Here is a 20809-nt window from a genome sequence, read left to right on the forward strand (position 1 = left end):
GTTTTAATACTCTATACATTCCATTGGCCAGATTGAACGATCGCAATGGTACAACTCGCTTTTGAACTCGGACAAGATGCGGCGAATGCTAGTGGCCCTCCAGCAGCAGTACGAAATTCCGGAGAACGTGGCCAGCTATGCCAACGATGAGGACACTGATACGGATCTGAATAACGATACGTCGGAGTTCCAAAGGGAAGTCCGTAAACCAATGCGCTTGCGATGGGGCAGGAGCACTGGCAAAGCTCCGTCAGAGCAAAAGGTATGCATGAATATTAGATCCTTTTTTTGTGCCCAAACCAAAGTGGTTCTTCTACCAACATAATAGCATACTCCCGAGGAAACCTCATCCATCCCACCAAAGACACAGAACTAAATTTTTCGAAGCCGCCATGTGAAGGATCAGCAGGAGATCAGCAGGCATCAATTACAAGAAAATCGTCAACAAGCTACACGGTCAATAAGATACAGAAAAAATATATGCCCCGCGTCGGAAAACGTTTTTTAAAGCATTTTTGAGATCGCAGGGGCTAGAATACACACAAATGAGCATATATATTATACAAACACACATATGTATGATTAACCACATAGTTTAACTTTTTGATTTGAATAGTTACAAGTAAACGCAAACTTGGAAATTTATTCTGTTGTAATCTTTAACAATGCGCAGGTAAAACAAGGTAACAAAAATTGAACTTATATTGAAGTGTATTCATTTGCACTGACTTTAATTTCATTTCATTTCATTTATTTTGCTATATGTTCGATAATTCTGAATTTTTATTAACTCAAAAAACACTTAAGTCTCCCTATTTCTAACATGCTCAATTAAGCAAACTTTGAAACTATTTGAATGCCCCGAAAACTTTTAGACTCAATGTATATACAAAATGGAGAAACCTTTTAAAAACCAGCGCCAATTTGTTATGACAACAGTAGAATGCCATACAACTTATTGTTCTATTAGTGACACACTTCTTGATTTCTAAACTAGTAAACTAGTAAGCGAATTTCGATTTAACGTTACGATGGAAATGTTTGAAAAACATAGAGGCCCCCGAAAGCTGTATTACTGTAACACTTGTTATATTATGTGTGCTAAAACTTATAAATATATGTATATCAACTATTATATCGTACGACTATATATATATATATATATATATTTACGATGAGCATTGTCTATTGAAATTTTATTGATGTATTTTAATAAAAGGAGAAAACAATTACAGAGGCAAGCGAGCATAAAGCTGATTGTTGTTAGAACACTTTTGTATATTTAATTTACACCATCATTGAAATTATTGTTTAACAACTAAAACATTATGTGGTGAGCATCCATAAACAGCTGAAAATTGCGAAAACAGTTTACCGCGATATATATCAGTATATGCGCATATATACCTTTAACTGAGTGTAATATCATGAATGTAAATAAAAGAGCAGGAATAATTAAAAGCAACCATATTTTACTCGATCTATGCAACAAATAAATAACTCAGATGGAGTAAAAAACTTAAAACAACTTGCTCTTCTCACTACTTTTTAGGAGGGTTGATTGATTGATTGACTGAAGCTATTAGTTTTTTTCGATATACCTCTTCATTCTATATCAGGATCAAACTTTTTAAAATTGTCGGTCATAACTATTTCGTGTATCAACTAAAACTGCCGGCAATTATCAACTTGGGAATTAAGCAACAAATTCAAGAAAATTAAACCAAACCGAAAGCCAAACAAGAAACAAAAACTCTGATGGCAATGACAATGGCAGCTGGGAAATGGGAAATGGTGGGCGGGGGAATAATCAAGCCAAGGACATTTGGCCTCCCACCTGTTGTGTGATTACAGTCATCGCCATTAACTCGGTTGCCACATCCTCCAGAGCACCCATTTCCACCAGGTGAAACTCTTTGTTGATGTTTGTTCTGATAATTAACTTTTCAACTCTAATGTGCCGGAATGTGGGTTGCCTAAAATGGTTATAAATCCGCACATGAAACATTATTTCGGTTAATTTCATGCAGGCATTGAAAATTTAACACGAAATTGCACTTTACGGGGATAAAATTTTGGTGGGCGGCTAACGGGTTAGCATAATACGTTTAATTTTCACTGTGCAAAAGTCATTATATTCAAAATGCATGCTCTCGAATTATTCAACAACAGTGTCTGCTACTGAAATGGAATTTGAAATGTTTGGATTTCCCTTGAAAACTGAAAAACATATGAGCAGGGGAAACTTTTTCACGGAACCTGGTTACAACGATAAGAACATACATAACAAGCGCAAAACCCACTACATTTTCCAGAAATTTCACAGATTTTTTGTTTAGTTTTATTACTTTCAGCCAAAAACTTAAAAATAGTTTAAGTTTAAGGCAAACATGGAAATCTCATCGAAATTATCCTTTTGTAACCGTCAATTTGAACATATGCAGATTAGAATCAACTTTTAAGTTGACAACTTTGTTCAGTGTCATTCGCTAATGTCAAAAGTTTTGCGAAACGTTTTCGAATGATCTGGTTGTTGATGTTTTCGTTTTTGTTTTTTTCTCGCATATGTACAGAGTGTAATCGGTAGACGCCAACGTTAACGTTACTTAGTATACTTCGCAAATATTTATGCAAATAATATGCAATTACACACACACGCAAACGGCGCCTAAAAGCGCTCTGTAAACACCGAAGTTTTCCAACAAACACAAACACACCAGCAGCCAACACACACACACACACACACACACACATGTGTGCCCCACAAACACAGATGCAGAAGGAAAATCCTCTTCAGGAGGCGACAAAAACCACTTGCAACTAAAAACGCCTTAGGATTTCCATTCCTTTTTTCTCCATTCTACACTGTAAACAGTTATATCCGCCGGAAAAGCTTCAAATCGCGAATTCTTCAGTGGTAAACAAGCAACATTTTACCATATAAATTAAACAATTTTTTACCCATTTTTTTATTTATTTTTTGGTTTTAAAATACCTGTTACTCGGCAGATGTTAAAAATATTAAAATAATCGAGGTTTCTTATTAAAATTGTTCTCGAAATCATTTCTGTCAGTGTGCACCAACACAAGTATGCAAATGAAAGAGCAACAGAAACGAAAAACAATGTTAACTACTTTCCCTTCTGTCTGAGCCGCCAGCAGAATATAAACAGCCAAAACTAATGCGAAAGTTTTAATTCTTTTCTGCGGCGTTTAAATTACAGATTTTTTTGATGCCGTTTTGCCATAAATACGTGTTTACCAATTGAGAAAATTTCACCAGTTTATTATACCCCATTAAAACAGCGAAATTTTCTTAGATATTTCCTAATTTATTGTTTACTAACTAGTGTTTAAATCAGAACAATGCTTCGTTTGTGTATAAAATTCGACTGGGGTGAGGATATCTGTTTCAGAATACTGATACGAATTGGGAGTTAAAAATAGAGGTAAGAGATTAAGGAGTAGCCGTGAAAATAAATTGTAACAGCATTTAAGGGCAACTAGAACTATGAATTGAAAAATAATTAAAGAAATTCAATCCAACACCTGGCGAATTTGAAAGTCCTCCAAGTCCTCCTGCGGAATTAGCCGCAGTTTCAAATCGTTGGCCAAATGCAGAACCGCATAGAATGCCACCGACGGGGACAGCGAGTCTGACATTTTGGTGGTCAAAAGGTCGGGCAGCTTCTGATACACCTGCTGAAAACTCGCGAAACCCTTTGAATAGTGTTCGCCCTTTTTCTTGGGATGCGAGGGTATCGTCTCCTCCGGCACAGCGTTTAGCAATTGTTTCTGTATTAGAGAGTTGCAGGACTTTTTCAGATTCTTCATGTCTATAACCTTGGCTCTCTTCGCGAATGGAACAATCACTTTGGCAACCTGCAAGTAAATTATTTTATATGGTTTTTAGAATACCAGGTATGTATATATGATTTTATAGTGAAGACTCACCTGCGACGGCGCACCCTCGAACTCGGTGCCGATCTCGAAGACTGTGTTGTTGCAAGTGGCGTTCATCTGGGTGAGGCCAATCTCACCCGCGGACACGTTCATCATGCTTGCCTCGGCCGCTTGCTCCGCAGCAATCGCGGCAATAACGCTCACGTTGGCGGGAACGGCGTCGGTAAAATGCTCGTTGTTGAATAGCTCCTGGTCATTGTCATCATCGTGGTGCATATCCGCATCCATATCGATGCCAAGATCTCCACCCTCATCCGAATCAGGTTCACCTGCGCGTTTCGACAACTTTATGCTGGGAGCGGATTCGTACTTGAAGAAAAGATCCGGGTCCAATTCGAACTTGGTGGGCAATATCAGCTTTCGGGGATCCCACTTCTTTTGGAAATTCGCCTTGCGCTGCCTTATGGTGGTGTCCAGCTGTTGGAAGAAGTTTTCCGTCACATTGCCATAGTCCAAAGCCTTGGCTCTTCGGTTGGCATTCAGATGCGCTGACTTCTTCGCTCGTTGAGTGCGAATAGGCTGAGTGTCCACCTGTCCATTGGTCTGCGAGAAAGTGCTGCGCGGGCGAGTCCGCTTAAACTTCCAATGCGAGGGGCCGGCCCAAAACTGGGAGATCTGGTCCATCGGCCTGTAGGAGTACTCTAGCTTGGAATTCCCGTCTACCGGTCGCAAATCCTCGATGAACTCTGTCTGCTTACGTAGCCGACGGCAATTATTGATCACCATTTGCTCCTCGGCAGTGAGCTCTTCCAGCTCATTGGAGTCCACCTCCAGCACCAGAGGCGGTGGTCCATCCAGGTCCGGCATGGGCTCACACTCGGCATTGATGTCAAAGGCCATGGAAATCTCATTTACACACATATCGTCGGCATTATCCAGACCCTCGTCATGATCTTCATCCTGCACTACCTCGGCGGCCTTTTCATTTGCCGACTTGGGATTGGGAGCACTTGTGATGATGTAGCCCGTATGCAGCGGTCGCAGATTTGACCTTTCAGCATGTGGCAGCAGTTTGCGCATAAGATTGGTGCTCATAAGTGATGTGGCTGGCCATTGTTCCATTTCTGCATTGAGTGTAGTGTGGTCCTGGACCTCCTCGGTGGACTCTTCGCTGTTCCAAAAATTGTAGGTGGTACGCAAGCGCAATTCAGAGTCGAAACTAGGAAGAATGTTGTGCATCAGACGATTGGAAGCATTTATAGAGCCCACAGTGGAGTTCAGCTTGCCAAACACAGGATCCTGCAAGGGAGCCGTATCCAGCCGGCTGTTCAGCGTTTCTCTGTTTTTGGTCACGGTGGATATGGGTTTCTTTTGCCGTTTGGGCTTCGGTGCTGCTTCTTTTGCTGCCTGTTGCGCTGAGTCCTGACCCTCGCCAGTAGCCTGTTCACCTTGGGGGCCATCATCATCCTCGGCAGCATTTATTTGCTTATCCGTAAGAGTTCGTGCACTCAAGCCAGCTGAAATGCGCATGGCGTCCAAGTAGATGGAGTCCACACGCAGGCCGTAAACCTTGGAAGAGGCTTCTAAAGAGGAACCAGCCATCTAGGGTATAACATCATGAAATTATTACATTTACATAAACTGAATGAGGCAAAACCCACCTTGAAGTTGCTCATGCGCTTGTGATGGTGATCCAGCAAATTGGCCAACGAATCGATGAGCATCAGGTTCCAGGCGTTGTCCTTGCTCACCTTGTTGCCATTGTAGAGCTCCAAGCAATTTTTGATGGTCTCATTGTCCTCGATGGACTCCAGAGTGCTCGACCGGTGATGCTGCTGAAGGAGCGTGCGACGTCGGGCTTCCCGCCTTTCCGCCTCGTCGTCGTTAAAGGGGGTTAGCATGCGGGACACCCCCTCCTGGTAACTGCCTACTGCGGACCGCCTGAGCGGAGTTTCTAAGCGGGGCAGAGTCATCCTTTCAAGGAAGTGGATAAATCAGAGATGAAGTCAGAGAACAGCACAAGGAATTTTGGTTGCCGTAGGCTGATGGTTTTGGAGAGTGTTAATAAGCACACTCACTTTTAATAATAGCTGTGATCCCAATTCGACAGTTTTGAATTTTTTGTTTTTTGATGATTTGTTGATTGTATTTTGTCTATTTCTGTTTTTGCGCTGGTATTGGTAATAGTTTACAGTTTCTTTCAAACGACGCCGCAATTTAGGGCTGCATTTCAGTGTTGGTTAAAACTAAAGGTGTGCCAAGCTAGCTAGATAATATGGACAGGAAAATCGCTAAAGAATTAGCTATAAAGTATTGCGGAATATAATTAACTAGTATAAACATGATACATAATTTTATCATATGAGAAAAATGAAATAAACAAACTTAATTTACACCTTAAAGCTTCGAAATCGAATAAAAACACGATAGCTTACAATGGAATTTCTTTAAGTTCAGGGCTGCACAGGTCCTGCCAGTGCTGAATGGATTTCAACAATGGATGGCCGTTAAATTTCAAATACATGTACCATATTAAAGAAACTACGATCTGTAAAGGAATTAATCTGTTTCAATACTTTTAGTTTTTTATATAATTTTCAGTCCGGTAGTTAATTAGTATTTTTTCTTTTGACAATAAAGTCTTAACCTAAGCAATATTTAATTTGTAAAAACCCTTAATTTTTCCTTGGGACTCTTGCCAACACTGGCGCTGATAATCACCCCATCCCTGGAAGGCGGCAACTTTTACACACACTGCCGCAGAAATTGTAGTCCCTCGCGCAGTTCACATCGAACCAATGTCGTGATTTTTGTTAGTTTTCGTTGTTTTCGTCTGATAAACTCTAAATAACTATCAGCCAGCGCTGTGCGAAAAGCTCGATGTAATCGAATTGGGCAGAAGAAACGCTCAGAGATTCAAACCCATAGCTTCTATAGATCTATAGCTTTTCCGAAGATCGGACTCCTCGTGTATGTGTGCATTTCTGCCTGTGGTAGTGCTGGAGTAACTGGACATTTCGAATTTACGCAGTTCCAGGCAAACCTAACGGGTTTTCCAGTTCGACTTGCGGAATAGCAGGAATACGAGATTACGGGGCTACGGAGTTTCGGAGTTTTGGAATCACTATGGCACGCGACACACAAGGAACGCAGGGAACCCAGAGTCAGGCCTCCAATATCTGGACGCAGGTGGAGAGCCAGCCGATGGAGAAGATAGTCTGGGGTCGATTGTACGGCAAGAACATTAAGATCAAATCGCTGGGTACGAGTTCAAAATACCGAATCATTTATACGCATTCGTCCTTTTCTGTTGGTAACCACATTTCCTCCTGTTTTGTGTCCCCATTGCGTGTGCTCCTCATGTATTAATGACGATCCCATGCTGAACTGTTTGCAGATCTCAACAACGACGAGTTCACCGCAGGACGAGGGGAGGCCAACGACTTGATCCTCACGCTCAACGATTTGCCCGAGAAAATCCTGACGCGCATTTCCAAAGTGCATTTTATCATAAAGCGGGCAAACTGCGAACTTACCAATCCAGTTTATATTCAGGTAGGTGGAAGTTCCAAACCCAAAAGCTCTGAAGGAAGCCTTGAAAAAAAAGATAGCAAATTCAGAACCCACAAGAGCAGAATTCAAATTAAGTTTTATTTATGTTTTGTTGAGATTATCAAAAAAGGTAACTTCAATATTGAATATTTCCCACAATTAATTTACAAAAAGAAGTTACTATTCCGTATAATTCCGTATATTATTAAAATGTAGTAACCTTGTTTCCGCCCATTTCGCAGGATCTCTCACGCAACGGGACGTTTGTGAATAACGAGAAAATTGGCACAAACAGGATGCGAATCCTAAAGAATGACGACGTAATTTCCCTGTCCCACCCAACGTACAAAGGTAAGCGATCGACAAGCAGGTATAGCTATCGACAAGGACTCGCAAGTAATTTGATGTTTTGCACCTGCCCTCCCTTGTAGCCTTTGTATTCAAGGATCTCAGCCCGAATGAGTCGATCGGGCTTCCCGAGGAGATTAACAAGACGTATTATGTAAATCGCAAGCTGGGATCTGGAGCGTACGGACTGGTGCGTTTGGTCTATGACACCCGCACCTGCCAGCAGTTTGCGATGAAAATCGTTAAGAAGAATATGCTCTCTGGGGCGCGACCCAGTACCAATTTCAGTGATCCCGACCGGGTGCTGAACGAAGCCAAGATTATGAAGAATCTTTCACATCCGTGCGTGGTTCGCATGCACGACATCGTGGACAAGCCGGATTCTGTGTATATGGTGCTGGAGTTTATGCGCGGCGGCGACCTGCTTAACCGGATCATCAGCAACAAACTACTTAGCGAGGACATCTCGAAGCTTTACTTTTACCAAATGTGCCATGCCGTCAAGTACCTACACGATCGGGGTAAAACAAATTAGTTTTATTTGGGTTCGAATGTGTTGCTGATTAAGCAAGCCGTTCATTTCTGTTATGCAAATAAGTAAGTCTTCGGAATGGTCATTGAAAACGCCCTTAATTGCAAATCATTCCTGCGCCTTTACGAATTTGCTAGTACGACTACTGCGAACACATCAATCGAATTATTCAACTAACTAGTTTCTACCTTTCAGGCATCACCCATCGTGACCTTAAGCCTGACAATGTTTTGCTGGAGACCAATGACGAGGAGACCCTACTGAAGGTCTCCGATTTCGGGCTGAGTAAGTTTGTGCAGAAGGACTCGGTTATGCGCACGCTCTGTGGCACACCTCTCTACGTGGCCCCTGAGGTGCTGATTACCGGCGGCCGAGAAGCCTACACCAAGAAAGTGGACATTTGGAGCTTGGGAGTGGTGCTATTTACTTGGTAAGTCATTATGTTATTCTCCTACGAAGATAACTTAGCAATATACTCATATCTTGCAGCCTGAGTGGCACTCTGCCCTTTTCGGACGAGTACGGCACCCCGGCGGCCCAGCAAATAAAGAAGGGCAGATTCGCGTATGGACACCCTTCTTGGAAGAGTGTCTCGCAGCGCGCCAAGCTGCTGATCAACCAAATGCTCATTGTGGATCCCGAGAGGCGACCCTCAATCGACGACGTTTTGCAGAGCAGCTGGCTGCGCGATGCGCCCATGCTGCAGAAGGCGAAGAGGCTGATGAAGCTCGATGGCATGGAAATCGAGGAGGAGAACTTCCTTGAGCCACCCACCAAGCGATCGCGACGCTAGGTTTCGTTTCTGTGTTTCCATCGTTAATACGTGAGGGTCGAGGCGCGAAAAGGTTTTAATTTTCTGGAAAAATTAAGCGACAACATTTTTCCCAAAACGCCGACACCGCCGCATCCGAGTGTATTGGCGAATTTAAGTATTTTTTGCGGTTGTTAATTTTTACGTGTTGTCTAGTGTAAGTTTCATCGCCCAAGCCCGGTTTATCCTGTTAAACTGCATTTAAACTGGGCTGCTGCTTCACAATTTTTTTAAGATTCCTATCGATTTGAATTCTGCCATTTCATTGGACTATTATTACGATTTATTACTTGTAACTGTTCAGTAACTATAAGTGTTAAATGTAAGAATGACTCTTCAGCAAACCATTCCGCTTTTTGAAATAAAGCAATTGAATTTGTTCGGCAGCAAAATTATTTGATAGCGTGCGTCACCATTTTGCGGCCATGTCCAATGGTGATGAGGGTGCTATCATCGGTCCAAACGGCATCAGTTAGGCGAGAATGGGTGTCCTGGTGCGTGTAGATGAACTCATGGCCCGCCTGCACATTGGCCACTTTCACGGAGGCGGGCAAATTGCTCATCGCAGCCAGATGGGGCCTGAAAATATGTGCGTTAATGCAAATCGTCATTGTTTCGCTTAAACTTGTACCCATTGATTAATAACTGGGCGACATGGCCCTTGTCGAAGTATTCCCTGGTTTCCGCCAGTTTTCGTGGCACTCGAATGTCCAGAGTATGAACTTTGCCGTCATAGTCCCCGAGATAGATGTGATTGTCACCCTGCAGCTCCGAGGCAGCTGCCCAGGCGGCACTGGTGAAGCTCAGCACGTGGCTGGCATCCGCATAGAGGCACGTGGAAGATGGAGCCGCTGCCCGGACATCCCAAAGGCGGGCACAGCCGCCACGATCACAGGTCACAAATTTATCGACTGAAGCTGCGGGTGTGGCCAGGCCAGTCAACTTGTCGGTATGCGAGGAGCGCGATCTGTAGGTGCTCACCATATCGGCGCCCGAGAGATCCCAGACCTGCAAAAGGGTAACATTTGTATATTTTCCATACATCCACATCACCTTTATACATACATTGAGGGTACTGTCCGCTGAGCCCGAAACGGCAGTGCGGGGATCCGCCTTGAAGACGCTCAGTTGGCTGATGGGTGTGGGATGCGCACTGGACTCGCCCACGAGGAAGAGGCAGTATGGCGACTGAGAATCTCGCACCTTGGAGTATGTGGACCAGGCCTGGAGTCGGGTATCCCCAAGGGCCACCAGTAGGAAATCATCCTCAGCGTAGCGCACAATGTTCACCGTGTGCTCCGCCTGCAGCTTGAAGTTCGCCGAGTCCACGCTCATATGGTGCATCTGGTCGCGTCCGTAGCCGAACAACATGCCCCACCATTGGCGTCCTTCGCGTCGGTTTGTGGCCAGGGCCAGGTGGTTGTGATCATTGATAGCGATGCTGTCCCAGCAGTCGTGCAGTCGCGGCGAAAGGTTTTCCAATCGCGCGTTTAGGTCCGCAATGTTGAGGTTCGGGTACTCCAGATTCCCGGCCAGCTCCAGTGCCGGCGGAGGCTGGTGGGTCACCGGAGTGCGGTACAGCTCCGAGCTGCGTTGCGGGAACATCGTCTCTCACTCAAGATTCCGTAAAACAACAGAGAATCGGCCAGCAAGGAAGAGCAACGAGCCCGGCAAGACCAAATACATCGATTTGTGTACCAATCGAAATATCGATATTATTAGACATTAATATTAGAGATAATCGCGCGAGCTGGATACTCTGGAGTTTTTTTTTTTTTTTTTTTTGATTGGTTTATTCAAAATGAGTTCGTTTATTCCGATTAATATCAGTATTATGAACTCGGAAAAATGTATACTGACCTATTTTAATAATTTTTAATTGCACTTCTTCACGAGTTGAGATGAAAGTGTCGATTAATAGAAAGACTTTGAAAATACGTTTTGCAAGTTTTTTTTAGCATTTCTATTTACAGCTTTCATTTTCAAATTGAGCAATCTTGGTGCGCATCATCACTAGGAGGACATCCAAAATTATGATAGTTAGTCATTTATAGATTGGTCAAAGGATTGGTTAAAGGTTCAGAACACGTTCAGAATTCCTTACTCATTTTTGATAAAATTGTGAAGGATAATTTTCAAGAACAACACTTTAAAATGCCATAAAGAATATATTTATTTATATAACAATAAGACTTCCGATACAGGAGTTCCGAAATCGCCAGGCGGTAATTAAAAAAAGAGAATGGCGCACTTTACAACTGCAAAGTTTCTACATTACGTTTACATTTCACATTGCTTAACGGTATAGTTGTGAGCAACGGTATTTTTTAGGGGATTTCCCGCCACTATGGACATTTACCGTTCGCTTGCAAGCGGTCACACAGTTGTTATTTTTGTTTATTATTATCGCGTCGCTCGTTGCGCGCTGGTTTATTTTTTGAAAAGTGCGTTCCTAGCGCGAGTGGTCAGCGTCCCAAACGTCGTAGATTCCATCGCCTGAGCCATCAAGAACTAAATATTTCCTTACATAACTGCGGAATACTTCGACTCTGCAGTAAGCCACGCGACGGAAGGCAATCAACAAAGACACGCAAGTGCTTGCACACTGGGCTATTATGCAAATTGCGCCACTGCAGCTGGTCTAAGATTGCAAGGAAGGGCGACAGAGCAACACACACACACACAAAGTGCCTGGGCAGAACGAGCGGAACCGCCTCCCCAATCAGCTGTGATCTCTGCGGTCGGGCCTCCATCGAGTGGGCGGAGAATGGGCGGGATGGGGGGCGGCGGGCTGCTGGACATCTACGCCATGGCCTGGGAGCACCTAAGACCCGGAAGCTCGCCCGTCGACTGGTGCGAAGGCAACTACTTGATTTCGTCCAACATCGCCGAGTTCGTGAACACGGTGCGTATGTGCGATTTATTTAACGTTGTATGTAATTTGTGCGCTCTGCTTTCGCTGCCCCACTTAGTTGTCCCCGCAGTGGTCGTAGTTGCTCTTCTCACCCCTTCGCAGACAGCTGCTAGTTTTCCCTTTGAATAGGCCTTGACCTTTTTAGAGCGAGACCGACTGGCAACGTAAACAAAAGATGCTGTTTGCCACGCTTTGTTTGCGTTGGTGTGACGATGGGCTGGGGGTGGGGGTCATTTTCGCACCCGGAAAATGCGACACCCGGAAAATTCAGTTTTCTTATCGCCCTGAGCTTCACACCTGTCCGATCGATATAAAACTTGGTATTGCGGACAGGGCAAAGCATAATGAACACTTTGTCCTCGGACTGGAAACTTGTGTCTCTTCAGACTTGGCCGCTACACGGACTTCAAACTAAGTCCTGCAAGGGCTAGCTTCTCTCATTTGGTTGTTATCATCTCTTTCATATATAATATGATTTATATAACTACTTTGAACCCGGCTGTCCGATGTTATTAGATTTGAAATATGTAGATTATACGCTCGCGATTTCATTTAGTTAGTCAGCCGTTTGCATTTGTCATTATAGTAAAACAGCCTAAACAAATAGCTGTGCTGGTGGTAATGAATGGCATCCGCATTAATATAAACGTTCTTACAATCGTAACTCGTAACTCAATATGTGACGGGCTCACTTTCATTAGGCCTTATCAAGGTTAATCGTCTGAAGCTAACCATTGATAGAAACGCTGTTTACGAAAACAACGCACTAAAAGTGGATCAAAACAACATTTTTTCTGATATTCTAATTAACAATATAAGTAAGTGCAAACTCTAAATTCGTAACTAAGATTAAGGGAAATTTCTTTATTGTCGTATCTAATCTCAATTAGTTTCTATAAGATGTTCGAAATGTAAATAATTTTCCAGCCTAATAGTTTTTTGAATTCCCAGCAAGAAATAGAACGTTCTCAAAGTGAACTCAAGTCCAAAAGGTTATCGTATTTCCCCATATTTCCCCAACACGATGACAATAGTATGTCGTAATTTACAATCTTGCGTTTCAAATAGAACGCAGTATCATCAGTTCGGTCAATGTAAACTGGGGAGCCTTAAGTTACTTTGTAGAACGGCCTTTCATATGGTGCAGATACACTTCCGCTGGCTAACGATAATGGGAATGGCTTTTAATTGATTTGGTCGACATGAGTAATCGTTCGCCGTGGCCCATTGAAGTGCACAACGCATTTCGGCTTTGTTTCAACTGAGTTGTTCGCCCAGCAAACGGAGTGAATAACCCCGTTCTTGACACTCTGCTGCACAATAACCAGCGGCACTTGTGTTGATGAAATCGTTAATATCTCTATAGTGGGAAGTGTGAATAATTGCGGCATATCCCAGTTTCTTATCACTCACTGGTTTTAATAGTATACGCATATGTTAATGCTGATCCATGCACCCTTTAGATGTGATAATTGCTCCACTTCTCGTCCAATTGCCCACTCAAAATGATTTCTGTTCATTCAATTTGTTCACACATTTACGTGACACAGTGCAAATTGCCCAAGTGACACGTAAATGTTAATTATTTAGACAGCCCACAGGGAGCTATAGCAAATAGGAAACATTGTCATAAAACTTTTTAAGAAAAAAGATAATAATTTCCATTTATTTCATACTCCGATTACTAGGAGATTAAAGTGCATAGAAGATTAGCTGAAAAGTATATAACAGGTAGAGTAAAGCATTTCCGACCTTAGAAAAGATATATATTCTTGATCAGGATTACTAGCGTACGTATGAACTTCAAGATCTCGTAAAATAGAAGATAGATAGAAAAGAGATTCTGATTCTTCTTTCGGATGCAGATTCCGTTCCGTGATATTTTGAATGATACTTTAGCTAATCAATACAAATCTACGTGCCAAGATTGGTTTTATATTTTAAGCCTCTTTAAAGTTATCTTATAGTTTAATGTATATTATCTGCTTGCTACAAGAGCAAAGTAGAGGGTATGTAATAGTCGCGATACTTGATCATGGCGTTCCCCCCTTTTTAATTTTTATTGATATATAATCAACCCATTTACATTGAAGGAATGATAAATATTAAAAAGTCGTTCTACTTCTTTTTGCCTCAACAGTTTAGCAACTTCCTGTTCATCCTACTGCCGCCCGTCCTTATAATGCTCTTCAAGGAGTACGGACGCTTTGTGACGCCCGGAATCCACGTCATCTGGGTGCTGCTCATCGTGGTTGGCCTGAGTTCGATGTACTTCCATGCCACTTTGAGTCTGATTGGCCAGCTGCTGGACGAACTGGCCATACTCTGGGTCTTCATGGCGGCCTTTTCGCTCTTCTATCCGAAGCGATACTATCCCAAGTTCGTGAAAAACGATCGGTAAGCACTGTGATCCCCTGACGGCTGGCACTATCTAAATCCCCCGACTTTCGGTTTCCTTTGTTCCCCCAGCAAAACCTTCAGTTGGCTCATGCTCTTGTCGGCGATTGCTGCGACGGGCTTGTCGTGGTGGAAGCCCATTGTTAACGCCTTTGTTCTCATGTTCATGAGTGTGCCGACCATGGTAATGCTCTACACAGAGCTGCAGAGGTAAGTTCACCTAGACGATATACACAACTCGTAAATCTGAGGGTCTTACCGATAAGCAGGCGGCTCTGATTTCCCGCCTGGTGACCCGAAATTAACCGAAAGGCCCATAAATCATGTATCCTAACATCACTCATCCCTGCTATCACGTATGCTTTTTTGTTTTATCTTTGGGAGCCAAAACTATTTCAACCTTATCAGCACCTATTTAATCAGCTTTATTTTCTTTGTCATCGATGATATGTTATGGTTCGAGTAGGTCAAAAATCAAAACGAAGGGGTGTTTCCCTGCACTGGCATTGAATGTTTGGGACCAGGCGTCGGTGCATCAATCAATCATGTCAATCGATTTCAGTGTGTAATTAAGATAAACCTGGAGTAGAGTACTCTGCTCGAGGGCTTATTGTTTATATTGGCTTAGGTAGTCAACTGGCCACTGATTATTTCCTTTGGGACTTACAGTTGTCACAAAGTTTCGTAATGTATGACGTATCTGGGTTGCAACTGAGTAATGGATTTATACCCTTAAATTGAATGTAGGAAACTATAGAAAAAGTAACGATAGATATAGTGGGTACACAATGGTATCTTTCTTTCCTTATTATGAATTATACAATTTAACCAGTGCTAACTAGGCCTACTTAAGCTGTCCTTGCAAATGCAATACTTCTTGGCATTCTTGCGATTTATACAGTTGGCATCATTCTTGTAGGAGGTCAATCGACTTAGCTCCTCGACATCGAAGTGAAGAAGCCTTTGGGTTCGACTATTCCAGCGCACAGTGGCCTCAAAAATTGGGTTTTTCGGGACAGTTTCGAAAACAATGATGTAAACTTGCTCGTTTTTATCAGCCGGCCGAAGTCCGTTGGACAGGATGGTTTTGCGATCTGCTTTCTCCACATAATCCAATGTGAAATTGTGGCAAAGATCGCTGAGATTATGGCTAATTAAGTGTTCGTTCATTCGCTGGACAATAGCCTCGGCAATTGTGCTCACATGCGGGGAATTCGTAATGGTTTCCGTGGGCTGGCAACAGCACCATTTCTCCTCGATTCCGGCCATTTGGCAAGTGCGATTGAAGGGCAGCTCGAAGAAAAGCGACTGACAGCTCTTACACTGCCTTGCCCTTAGATTATCCGGGAACTCATCCACGGACTTGCTATCCAACTGGAGCAAGTGCTGGAGCGTCATGTACACATCGTAGTTGGACGAGAGTCGATTCTGGTTCTTGCCGAGATTACTCGCCAAATGGGGATACTTGCGCCGGAACCAGGGTGGCAAGTAGATGAACATCATCGGCATGCGCTCCTCGAAATACCCAGTGGAAGCCCGCCTCAAAGTGTTATACCGGTGGCCATGATCACTCATCAGAATCACAATGGACTTCTGAAAGAGATTGGACTCCTCGAAGGACTTTAGATACTTCCAGAGCAGGTTGTCCAGTGCAGTGGCTCCCTCGTAGTAATCGTGGGTGAAGCTATTGCTCCATAGAAAGCCGAACATTGGGGATCTGCCGAGGAAGCGATCGATGAACTGCTGGCCAAAGTCCCAGACGTAGCTGAAGCTGAGGTGGCGACCCACGCAGTAGGCAAATCCGAAGTCATTGGTCACTTTAAATTGTTTTTCGATGGCGAAAAGTAGTGGGCGAAGGTAGTAATCCGTTGGCTGCTTCACAAATCCCGGTTTCAGGTAATTGAAGGTACTAATAGATGAACAATCTTCGGCGAAGGCTGTTGTGTAGTTGGCTTTCTTGAAACGCTTCCAAATGAAGTTCAGGGAGTCCAAGCAGCCCGGCTTTGTGACATCACAATAATCCCCTACTCCCTTTTCGGAATCCCCTGTCAGCGCGGCCAGAAGATTGGGAAAGGTATTGTCGCCCACCTTATTGTAGCCCTGCATTTCGAACCAGCCGGGTTGTCTAACGAATTTGTAAACCGATGGCATGGCTCGTCGAAGATTTATGCGCGATGTGGAGTCCAGTCCCATGATCAGAACGCTCGGCTTGTGCACCTCACTTTCGTCCTTCACGAAATCCTTGACCTTCTCCTTTGGGAGGCGGTCCTCGATGAAGGAAATGGCATCCTGTTGCAGCAGCTCCCGGTGCTTGGTCACATCCCTCACGTAGCAACTGGTGATCATGTAGTCGGTGTTGTTCGGAACGAACTGGTGCTGCTCTATGGGCCGCCTTCTTAGCTGACTGAAAGAAATCCAATTGGGCTTATTAACAAAGTCAGAAAGCTTCTCTAATCTCCTTCAACCATTATCGGAATAATATTTATACATTCATATCTGCATGGTATGCTCATACTTACTTATAGGCATTGTCGGGCTTCTGGTCGGAGTTATCCCGTGAAATCTCCTGGTACTCGCACTCCAGGGTGGCATTGCCCTTCCTGTTCATAATGGGCTTGGCCAGGTGCTCGTGCACATGCAGTCGGTACTGATGTGTCTCGAAGTCGAATTCACTCGTTACCATGTCGCTGTCGTTGTGGCAATGCCTTAGCGTCTTTCTGTGGAAATTACTCATTGTGTCCCACGTGAAGGGATTCACGGCGGGCATCTGGCACACCGGACTATATACATAGTAATCATCTGCGCCCTGAACAAGGTTCTCGATCCAAAAACCAAAGCATATTACGATTAAAAGGGCTTGAAAGTCCTTACGCGACAGCGTCATGATCACCTTTGACTGCAGCATTTTCATTGGCGGACCGAAAGTCTCGTTTAATAATTGCATTCACAACGCTTGGCTAATTTAACACGAAAAGCATGAGCGTTTCTTTTCGAATTATTTCGAAATATAACAACTTATTAATACCCATATATATCTTTGTTCATACAGAGTTAGTGACCAGAGGGTCTACCGCCTGGGCATCCGATCGACGACCGTCTGGGCTGTTGCGGTGTTCTGCTGGATCAATGACCGGATCTTCTGCGAGGCCTGGTCCTCGATCAATTTTCCATACCTGCACGGCTTCTGGCACATATTCATTTTTATAGCCGCCTACACGGTGCTGGTGCTTTTCGCCTACTTCTACGTGGAATCGGAGCTGCCCCAGCGACAGCCGCTGCTGAAGTACTGGCCAAAGAACGAGTTCGAGTTCGGGATACCCTTCATTTCGATCCGGAATCCAGGTAAGGCTCTGCGCAACACCATCTAAGGACGATTGCGCCGGAATGGAGAGCTGGCAGAGAAGTGACCAAAGACCAAGCGATAATATCGTACATGCTTTAAAACCATACACAATTATTGTAAAATTGCGGCAACGTAATTGTAGCGCACACTTTTTATATAGTTGAAACAGTTTATTAGCCATAGATGTATTTATATTAAGCAAACGAATCGGATTCGCGGTTGTACCCAAAAGAGATAAGTCTGTTAACGCCTTAAGATTCGGTGCACCTGAACACTTGGGCCTAAAACAATAATAGTAGCGCCCTGCTTAGTCCATAAATGAATGGGCGATTGCTCCGTGGAACTATTGTAGAAAGACATATCTAAATGATGTTTATTGTTCCGTCTATCCCCTAAAATGAGTTTAATCAAAGTCTTCTAACCCGTTCTATGAGTATGAGTTACCATCAGACTGTGATATGTTATGAACTAATTCATCCCATGACTTCCAGAACAAATGGTTCCTACGCTTTCCCAAAGAGACAAAAAATCGTATTAGGTTGTCAGTACCTGAATTTGTTAATTGTCTAATTTACGCAAACTAACCAACTAACACCTACACTTATTCTGGATTGGAAATCTACTAGCATGTAGCAGTAACCACAACTAAAACACTAAACAAAGTAGAGATCGTTGCTCAAAGTATTATGCAATCCAAATCATTCAACCCGCTACCTTGCTGATTCCACAGATTCGAAAGATTGGCTCGTCTACTGCAGTCTGTACATGCAGGACTATGACTATGACTACAAGCACCGAAAGAACTAAGGCAAGAAATCGGGTGGAGAGCCTTCTCCAAACAGAGACATACACAGCGTGATATAAGTTAGAGTTGCAGAAGGTGGAACAACTAAATTATTTATTAACTACAAAGCTCGCCTGCTCATCGCGGAAACCAAATTATGTATAGATGCCATATGGAGCGATAGTTTAGGAAGTATGTATGATTTACTTAGGCTAAACGAATGTCGACAAATATACTGTGTTAGGAATGCAAGCTCTCTTGTTTAATCGCAATAAAGAATAGTATTTCAGTTGCCTTTGTTTTATTCAATATTATGTTGCATTAACATATTTTACTCCTACATACTGTGTAATTCGTATAACTTTTCATTCCCTTACATGGTAAGTGTCCTTTTCTACGCGCGTGCTTAAGAGGTTGGCTGAGTCTTCGCTGATCATTGGTCCAATCAAAAAATTCGTTAGGCGATGTCACAATCTTCGAATGTTCAATCCGAATCCGACGAGATGTTGGTGCACGAATCGTGAGCGATGCGTTTGTTGATGGGGTTGTAGATGCCATTGAGCGGATACGGGCCGCGGTAGCTGATAATGTTCTTTGGGGTCTCATGGATCTTCACCTCGTACAGCAGCTCCGGCTTCTTCAGCTGCAGACGGATGTTGTCCCAGATGTAAACGGCCAAGTTTTCTGTGGTGCTTGGCTGGGGGGGATAGATATAAAGGATAAGTACGGTAAGTTGTGTTGTGCTTGCTGGTTATTTACTGTATTGGCAAAGTATTCGACATCCTTATCGAGATTCTTGTGGTCCAGGCGCTTCATAATCACAGTTTCTATAGCCTCTTTCAGCTCGGTGATGTTTAGCACCATTCCGGTTCGCCGATCGATGGGACCACGGACGGTTATCTCAACTGAAAAGATCACAAAGGATTATAAAAGAACATCTTTCGTAGTCTATTCACACATTTTTTGGTATAATTTGGTATAATCGGCATCGAGTCAAGCTTGAGTTCTTAAGGTTTAGCTATTGACAATCTAAATATAATCCAAATTTCTAATCAGTTGAGCACTTGCGACACTTTATGCTCGTTCAGAACCATTATTCATTATCAATTCTCGGTCGCCAGTCAACATATTGATTGCCTTTGAGCGTTGAACTTGAATATGGTTTTGATAAGCGAGCTTGTCGGCCAAGGTTTTGCTATGGTTAGGCACCACTTTGGGCTCAAATTACCAGTTTAGTAGGGGGTTAAGCCTGATTGAGCCGGGGTTATGTGATAATAAGTGTGGCACTTTGCAGGTAATCATGCGACTAAGTGTATTTAAGGGGTATTTTTTTTTTTACCTGTATAGTTGTGTCCGTGGCCGTGGAAATTGTTGCACTTGCCGAAGACTTCCAGATTCTCGGCGTCGCTCAATTGGGGACTGAAGAGAAAATAGATGCAGCAATCAATTTAAATCGAACTGAATTGGTTTGCCAGCCGTGATTGAATCAGGCAATTGAATGATTCAATTTGATTCAATCTAATTACCTATGGAGACGATGGCAGGCGCTGAAAGTTTCGCGACGGGTTAAAAAGGCAACAGGTTGCTGCGACATTTCAAGTCCGATTTATACTATATATCTGGATCTGTATCTGGATGTGGATTTATATATGCGGCTGATCAGCTGCGCGCTTTGGCAATGTTTTACAATGAATGCAAAACCTGCTTTTGAGCCGCGCTTATTTATATGGTACTTGGATCGAGGGAACAAGGAAATATAAGCCACAAATGCGGCGACTGCGATATCAACACGCTCGGAACTAGTTTCTCTGAACTTTTCGAGTGCGGCTAATTGCAGCTGATTAGCGATTGATGTTCCCTCGTTTTCTGTTGCAAGTGCCTATGCGTGCTGCAAAGACAGGGTGTGGTATGCTATAGCCATGGTAACAAACTCAATTCAGCAAGGAACTCACCTTTAATTGCTATGGATTTTCAATAATATTTACTTTTGTCTACGTTGCTCGTCAACAGCTGCTCCCGATAACAAGGCAGCGCGTATCGGTTATCGGCCAGAGCTGAGCAGTTTGCCGCCACAACTGTTCTCAGTGATTTACAACTGCACAAATAGACTATTGTATGGGTAGAAATCCTTACACTATTACAATTTCGCTATATATTTATTTATTTCATGTTAGTTCTTTGTCAATTATCTCATAATTTAAATGAGCTGATTAACAGAGTTAGCT

At 43.3% G+C, this 20809-nt stretch overlaps 7 protein-coding genes and 1 non-coding gene across 14 annotated transcripts in view, besides 1 other annotated feature; 3 read left to right on the forward strand and 5 right to left on the reverse strand.

Annotated features, from left to right (window-relative positions):
- sNPF (short neuropeptide F precursor) overlaps window positions 1-1526 on the forward strand; it is a 28459-nt gene extending 26933 nt beyond the window's left edge. The window contains exons 4-5 of the mRNA NM_165316.2: window positions 32-262; window positions 329-1526. Of these exons, the coding sequence (NP_724239.1) occupies window positions 32-262; window positions 329-376 (279 nt within the window). The 3' untranslated portion in view covers window positions 377-1526. The remainder of the gene's footprint in view (window positions 1-31; window positions 263-328) is intronic.
- A 1789-nt stretch (window positions 1527-3315) lies between these two features.
- On the reverse strand, window positions 3316-6523 carry barr (barren). Of its 3 annotated transcripts, none has more exons than NM_001299165.1 (4): window positions 6339-6523; window positions 5565-6169; window positions 3955-5505; window positions 3316-3882 (listed from the first exon to the last, which is right to left on the reverse strand). In NM_001299165.1, the coding sequence occupies exons 2-4, from the start codon at window positions 5874-5876 to the stop codon at window positions 3538-3540; spliced, it is 2208 nt and encodes a 735-aa protein (NP_001286094.1). In that variant the 5' UTR covers window positions 5877-6169; window positions 6339-6523; the 3' UTR covers window positions 3316-3537. The 3 variants fall into 3 exon arrangements, with proteins under 3 accessions (NP_001286094.1, NP_477106.1, NP_724240.1); NM_057758.5 differs by lacking the exon at window positions 6339-6523 and having other exon boundaries at window positions 5565-5877; window positions 5982-6130; NM_165317.3 differs by lacking the exon at window positions 6339-6523 and having other exon boundaries at window positions 5565-6130.
- A 51-nt stretch (window positions 6524-6574) lies between these two features.
- On the forward strand, window positions 6575-9534 carry lok (loki). 4 transcript variants are annotated; one of them, NM_057871.4, is made up of 7 exons: window positions 6575-6873; window positions 6935-7216; window positions 7301-7458; window positions 7698-7806; window positions 7887-8324; window positions 8531-8765; window positions 8825-9534. In NM_057871.4, the coding sequence occupies exons 2-7, from the start codon at window positions 7030-7032 to the stop codon at window positions 9126-9128; spliced, it is 1431 nt and encodes a 476-aa protein (NP_477219.1). In that variant the 5' UTR covers window positions 6575-6873; window positions 6935-7029; the 3' UTR covers window positions 9129-9534. The 4 variants fall into 4 exon arrangements, with proteins under 4 accessions (NP_477219.1, NP_477218.1, NP_001246100.1 ...); NM_057870.4 differs by having other exon boundaries at window positions 6650-6873; window positions 6935-7165; NM_001259171.2 differs by having other exon boundaries at window positions 6650-7165; window positions 7887-8471; window positions 8825-9531.
- On the reverse strand, window positions 9414-10832 carry vls (valois). Its single transcript, NM_136175.5, has 3 exons — window positions 10212-10832; window positions 9778-10154; window positions 9414-9725 (listed from the first exon to the last, which is right to left on the reverse strand). The coding sequence occupies exons 1-3, from the start codon at window positions 10749-10751 to the stop codon at window positions 9539-9541; spliced, it is 1104 nt and encodes a 367-aa protein (NP_610019.2). The 5' UTR covers window positions 10752-10832; the 3' UTR covers window positions 9414-9538.
- Window positions 10833-11543: 711 nt separating this feature from the next.
- Window positions 11544-18872, forward strand: bwa (brain washing). Of its 2 annotated transcripts, NM_001273687.2 has the most exons (5): window positions 11544-12051; window positions 14201-14457; window positions 14530-14667; window positions 17507-17799; window positions 18531-18872. In NM_001273687.2, exons 1-5 carry the CDS (start codon window positions 11914-11916, stop codon window positions 18605-18607), a joined length of 903 nt encoding a protein of 300 aa, NP_001260616.1. In that variant the 5' UTR covers window positions 11544-11913; the 3' UTR covers window positions 18608-18872. The 2 variants fall into 2 exon arrangements, with proteins under 2 accessions (NP_001260616.1, NP_610020.1); NM_136176.4 differs by having other exon boundaries at window positions 17507-18872.
- Window positions 13850-13890: a mobile genetic element.
- Window positions 13946-14471, reverse strand: asRNA:CR44907 (antisense RNA:CR44907). The gene has a single exon (NR_124391.1).
- On the reverse strand, window positions 15234-17348 carry CG10730 (uncharacterized protein). Its single transcript, NM_136177.4, has 2 exons — window positions 16977-17348; window positions 15234-16861 (listed from the first exon to the last, which is right to left on the reverse strand). The coding sequence occupies exons 1-2, from the start codon at window positions 17339-17341 to the stop codon at window positions 15292-15294; spliced, it is 1935 nt and encodes a 644-aa protein (NP_610021.3). The 5' UTR covers window positions 17342-17348; the 3' UTR covers window positions 15234-15291.
- pr (purple) lies at window positions 18872-20611 on the reverse strand. Its single transcript, NM_165319.3, has 5 exons — window positions 20537-20611; window positions 20111-20472; window positions 19924-20003; window positions 19344-19489; window positions 18872-19281 (listed from the first exon to the last, which is right to left on the reverse strand). The coding sequence occupies exons 2-5, from the start codon at window positions 20176-20178 to the stop codon at window positions 19069-19071; spliced, it is 507 nt and encodes a 168-aa protein (NP_724244.1). The 5' UTR covers window positions 20179-20472; window positions 20537-20611; the 3' UTR covers window positions 18872-19068.
- Between the last annotated feature and the right edge of the window lie 198 nt (window positions 20612-20809).

Source organism: Drosophila melanogaster, chromosome 2L (genome assembly GCF_000001215.4).
Source record: "Drosophila melanogaster chromosome 2L".
In the NCBI taxonomy this organism is placed as follows: domain Eukaryota; kingdom Metazoa; phylum Arthropoda; class Insecta; order Diptera; family Drosophilidae; genus Drosophila; species Drosophila melanogaster.